General features: G+C 31.4%; 1 protein-coding gene across 1 annotated transcript; it reads right to left on the reverse strand.

The window, feature by feature from the left end:
- Positions 1–2,254: 2,254 nt before the first annotated feature.
- Positions 2,255–4,766, reverse strand: LOC107634525 (DUF21 domain-containing protein At1g47330-like). Its single transcript, XM_021119036.2, has 10 exons — positions 4,756–4,766; positions 4,431–4,544; positions 4,292–4,356; positions 3,916–3,992; positions 3,696–3,779; positions 3,476–3,589; positions 3,128–3,214; positions 2,913–3,051; positions 2,661–2,777; positions 2,255–2,571 (listed from the first exon to the last, which is right to left on the reverse strand). Exons 1-10 carry the CDS (start codon positions 4,764–4,766, stop codon positions 2,255–2,257), a joined length of 1,125 nt encoding a protein of 374 aa, XP_020974695.1.
- Positions 4,767–5,168: the final 402 nt, after the last annotated feature.

Here is a 5,168-nt window from a genome sequence, read left to right on the forward strand (position 1 = left end):
TCTGCTTCTTCTTACCTGAAATCAATCAAATAAAGTGCATCAAAGTCTTGCTCTTAATCATGAGATGATGCATCATTCATTTTATCATTCAATCCTTACATTATTCTCATGAAATTGTTTAGAATTCACAATATTTTCTTGAATCAAGTTATAAATGCATATTCAACTAAATACTTGCTTATTGACTAAGAAAATGCATGAAACTAACCTAAAACAAACTAAAAATGGCTTGTTAAACTAGCCAAGATGCCCTGGCATCAATCTTGAAAGTTGGAATTGTCTTTACGTTGGACATGCATAGAGGAAATTGGGCGTAAGCCCAAAATACACCTTCAAGAGGTACACACACCAGGCATGGAGTGTATGGCCACTGGGCGTGCGTGGCAACAGGGAGGGGGCTACCGAGCGTGGCATCTTGTCTGCCTGGTGTGCATTTAGAGATGTCTGGGGCGCTATTTTTTGTTTCGACTTGATGATGGTGGTGTGTGGCTCAAACTAAACATCCTTATAGATATTTGCATATTATTCTAAAACTCTGCATGTTAGCTTTTTAACACAGCTGAAACCGCCTCATTTCAACCTCTATAACTCGAGTTAGGACCACTTGAGTATGAAGAGGTCAGGGTTAAGGGCATGCACGCCGGGCTTGTAAGCATGGTCACCAGGCATGCGTGCAATTAGGAGGTTTTGGGTGTCCTTAGGGCACAATTTTGATTCATTAGGATATGATTTTGCTGTACTTATATTTTTCTTTTAAAAAAGTTTTAATTCTTATTTGTTTTGAGCCTAAAAACTCTTAAAAATATAACAACACTTTTTTAATTCTAAATATTTGATTATTTAGATAATTTCATTACATAAAAAATTTGATTAAAACCTAAGAAAATAAATAAAAAAATCTTAAAAATCTTTGTGTCTCCTTCCTCTAGCTCTCTCCTTCCACGTGGATGAGGAGGTGCATGTGTGTATTGTGTTATGTATGCTGGAGAGGGGAAAAGGGGGAGTGGGGCTGCGGCGCTGTTGTGAGGGGAAAAAGGGAAGTGTGGTGGGTGTTAGGTTAGGGTTTGTGAATTAAAAAGGAGTAAGAGTAATTTTGCTAATTTTAATAAAAGTTAAGGATAATAGAGTAATTGAAAACTAATTTTTATCCTCCATTAATGTTTATAAAAATACTATTTAATTATCAACTTGTAAATTATTTTTAACTAAATACTCTAATTCTATAATTAGAGATAATCAAATTAATTTCTTTTAAAATCATAAAATAAAGTTAAAAATCTAATTTTTCAAATTAAAGCATATAAAATTCTTATTATTTTTCAATCACTAAAATTTTAAATCAACAATAAGAAAGTACTCAATTAATAATCCCTAAAAATATATTCTCGAATAAAAAAATAAATCATAAATAATTTATTATTTAATTTTCAAAAAATCCGGAGTCTTACACTAGGACCACCTCCTCCTTCTCGTCGCCATCGCAGCCACCGTCACTACAAGAAACACCGTTAAAATCAACGGCCAAATCGACGGTTAGGCCATCGATAATATTAAAAATCGACGGTAAAATCAACGAATGAATGAGGTCGCTATTAAACTTGTTGATTTTTCAAAATTCTAATAAAATCGATGGCTTACCAGGCCGTCGATAATAATACATTAAAATCGACAATCTTTTCGTCTATAATATGAGTTTGCCAATTTTACCCGCTTAATAAAATCGACAGTTTTGTCGTCGATATTATTATACAAAATCGACACCATTTGCGTTGATATTTGATTGAATAAAATTGACAAAGGAGCCATCGATATTATTATACAAAATTGACACCGTTTCCGTCGATATTTGATTCAATAAAATCGACAAAAGAGCCGTTGATTTAATTATTAAAATACCGACAAGTTCGTTGTCTATATTTTGTTTTTTTTTTTTTTTTGTCTGTTTTAAATTTAAAAAGCGACAGCTTTACCGTCGATTTTAATAAACACATTTTTTAATTAGTTTTTTCTATTTGAAAAATAGTAAACAATTAATGCAAATAAAATTTTAAATATCAAAATAAAATTTATACAAAATATTAGATAACAAGACAAATAAACTTTTAAATATAATTTATACTAAATATTAGATAATGAGTTTACAAACTTATCAAAATAATAGATAATCCTATAATATAAAGACTCAAGACAAGATAAATAACTAAACTCAGACTTATATTCGTTTAAATTACAATCTACTAATAATACAAAATATTCAAAGTAAAGTAAACAAGGATTTGTTAGAGTCAGACATGAATTCATTCAAAACAGGGAAGGCAGCAACCTTGTCACCTTGATTGTCATCATCCTTAGATAACCATTTAGAACTTGCTTCACTATCATTTGTTGATTTCTCAAATGATACATTTGCTTTGCTTTCGTGTTGTGATCTTGTGCGCAATGCATCCGAGTCACCCTCTAGCTTCATGGCATTCTTTAGTGTTGCACTATAATATTCTGTTTCTTGTGAGGTCAAATTTGATGCATCAGTTGAGATACTAGTATAATCTACCATTTCAAAGGCGTGAAGTCCTGCAGAGTCCATAGTTAAATGGCCTAAAATGTCATGAAAACATTGAACTCCTAATGATTTTCTGAATGTGAATCAATTTGAATCATACCATGTGAATAAGTTGCAGCATCTTTGATGTTCACTTCACCCTTGATGGCAACAGCCATATGGCTTTGACCCTTTTGAAATTGATTCAGAATCTCATATAGTGGCCAAGTTTCACCTACTTTGTTAGCCATTGTGGAACAACGTTAATTTTTTAATGTATCAATTTTGTCAATAAAAACATGTATTGACATTGTGGCCAAGTTTCACCTACTCTGTTAGCCACTTAGTGATAGACATGTATTGAAGGACATACATATTGAATTGGAGTTAATGTCAAGAGAAAATATTTCACTTATTGGTGTCATGGCATCTTTAACAGTCTTCAATGTTAAGTCTAATGCTCCAGCAATTATTGTAGCTTCATGAAGTGACAACTCTCCCCCTTTACCTGCCTAATAATGAATGAAAATAAACCTTAGCATGTGGCTGTAAAAGTATGATAAAGTTTCTCAATAAAAAAAAGCTAACCTCATTGGAATGTAAATGAACCAAAGTCTTGAGCTCTTCTCTTCCTAGAAGTGCACTATGCCCCTTGCCAAAAAGCCAATCCAACACCTAAAGAACATGGCTAAATTTATCTAAAATGTCATGTTTTCAAAATATAGGAGTATCAAATCAAGTGTTATATATTAAGTGACACATTATCTTTGAAATGTTGCTAATATCGGTTGCTAATGAAATTGTAATTTTTTTATATACTAATTTTAATGCCATGTGATTTAGTATTATTTACTAATAGAAGAAAAATGATATATAATGATTTATTAAGTGAGTCAACTATGATAACTTAATATTTAAGCAATAAAAGGACTATACCTTACTAATTGGATATGCAATGAGGAAGAAAATCAACAGAAGTACTTTCACAAAGAGAGTCACGGTTGCCGCAACACTCAAACCATATCTAGAGCACAATACTTGAGGGATAATCTAAGATCAAATTTGTAACATGAGAAATTAAACAAAGTACAAAAATATATGTACATAACTATCAATCTATGTACAAATGTTCCCATAAAAGGTATAGAAATTTTACCTTAGCAATGATACCTAAAAGGGTAGCTGATATGATTATTGCAAGCCACTCTGGGAACATTTTCTCCATAAAAAGAGAAACCCCCTTGTATAACACAAATTTTGTTTAGATTAATCATACCAAAATTGACATGGAGGAACATGCCTTGTTCACATAAATGATAAAATCAAATATTGTATAAAGTAGCTGAAAAGTTTAGAAATGATCTATGTGAACATACCTCCAATGCCAATGATTTAGCTACGAGGAGGGCGCCTAAAAGTAAATGCTCATTCTTAATAATTAGCATAATCTTTGCTGCAAATAATATAAAAAAAAGTTTTCAATACTTAACAAAATAGAGGGACAAATGGTTCCAAGTTCAATGTTTGTTTCTTCTCCAAAATTTTTCCTTTAATTATAGCCTCTACTATTTTTTTTTCTTTTATTATTAATATTTGGTTAGATATTTTCACAAACTTTAGATTATTAGCAAGCAACTAACATTGTATATGTGTATATAAAAAAGTAGAGACTTGGATAAAGTAAATGTCTCTTAAAACAAAAATGATGTATCAATTTTAAAGAGTACAAAAAAAAAATAATGTCATGCATACCATATTGTACAGAAGTCCGCTGCTTTATGTCTTTAATCTGAGGGCAATTCCCTTGAAAGCTTGATCTGTTTGACAGAATTCATGTAAATGTGGAGGTTGAGTAGAATGGCAAAACATGAAATGAGGATTAAATAAGTACCTTGGAACATGCAAACATTTGGGTAAGCTCCCAACAAAGAAGTTATATGAAAAATCTGCAACTTTTAATTGAGACGTACGACACAAGCCAGTTACATTCACATTTGAGGCATACCTGAAGAAAATTATAAGAACTGTAAGAGACAGACTCACCAGAAATAAATTTTGAAGGTGTAGCTTGTATCTTATAATTTAACAGTAAACCAGATAAATTTTCAGAGCTACAATAATTTTTAAAACAACTCAAAGTCAAAGTTCATTTATGCCTCCCTGTCTATGAATTCCTGACCAGACAATAGCAACTCAATTCCAATATTTATACTCACATCTCATGCATAGTTGAATCAGAACTTCCACCAGCTACATAGGTTTAGTTGCTTGCTGCATTAAAATGCATTTAAATAAGTATAACAGGCCAACTCAGCCATAGTAAAACCTTCATAGTGATGCAATAAATTCAAGCCTCCCCACATCTTTCATTCAAGTAAAAGGATATTATTTTTAAGTACAGGTGTTGCATATAATTTGTTCACAATGTTCTTAATTAGTTCACCAAATGAGACTTGAAAAACTATCACCTAATATATGATAGTTAATTAATGTGGCATATTAAACTCGATTATAATTCCAAATGAACATTGACATATAATAATTGTGCATACACATAAAGACAATGGTCTGGTGATAGTATAAAACTACCTAAACCAACTACTACCTCTAATCTATATATAATTAAAAA

Source organism: Arachis ipaensis, chromosome B3 (genome assembly GCF_059453495.1).
Source record: "Arachis ipaensis isolate K30076 ecotype BB chromosome B3, ASM5945349v1, whole genome shotgun sequence".
Lineage (NCBI taxonomy): Eukaryota > Viridiplantae > Streptophyta > Magnoliopsida > Fabales > Fabaceae > Arachis > Arachis ipaensis.

Bases quoted from the DNA above. Each gene is read 5' to 3' on its own strand.
- LOC107634525 (XM_021119036.2), bottom strand. The intron at 3,215-3,475 runs GTATAGTCCTTT...CATGTTCTTTAG, and splicing joins TTGCATATCCAATTAGTAAG to GTGTTGGATTGGCTTTTTGG. The intron at 2,778-2,912 runs GTATGTCCTTCA...TGGCTAACAAAG, and splicing joins CATTAACTCCAATTCAATAT to TAGGTGAAACTTGGCCACTA.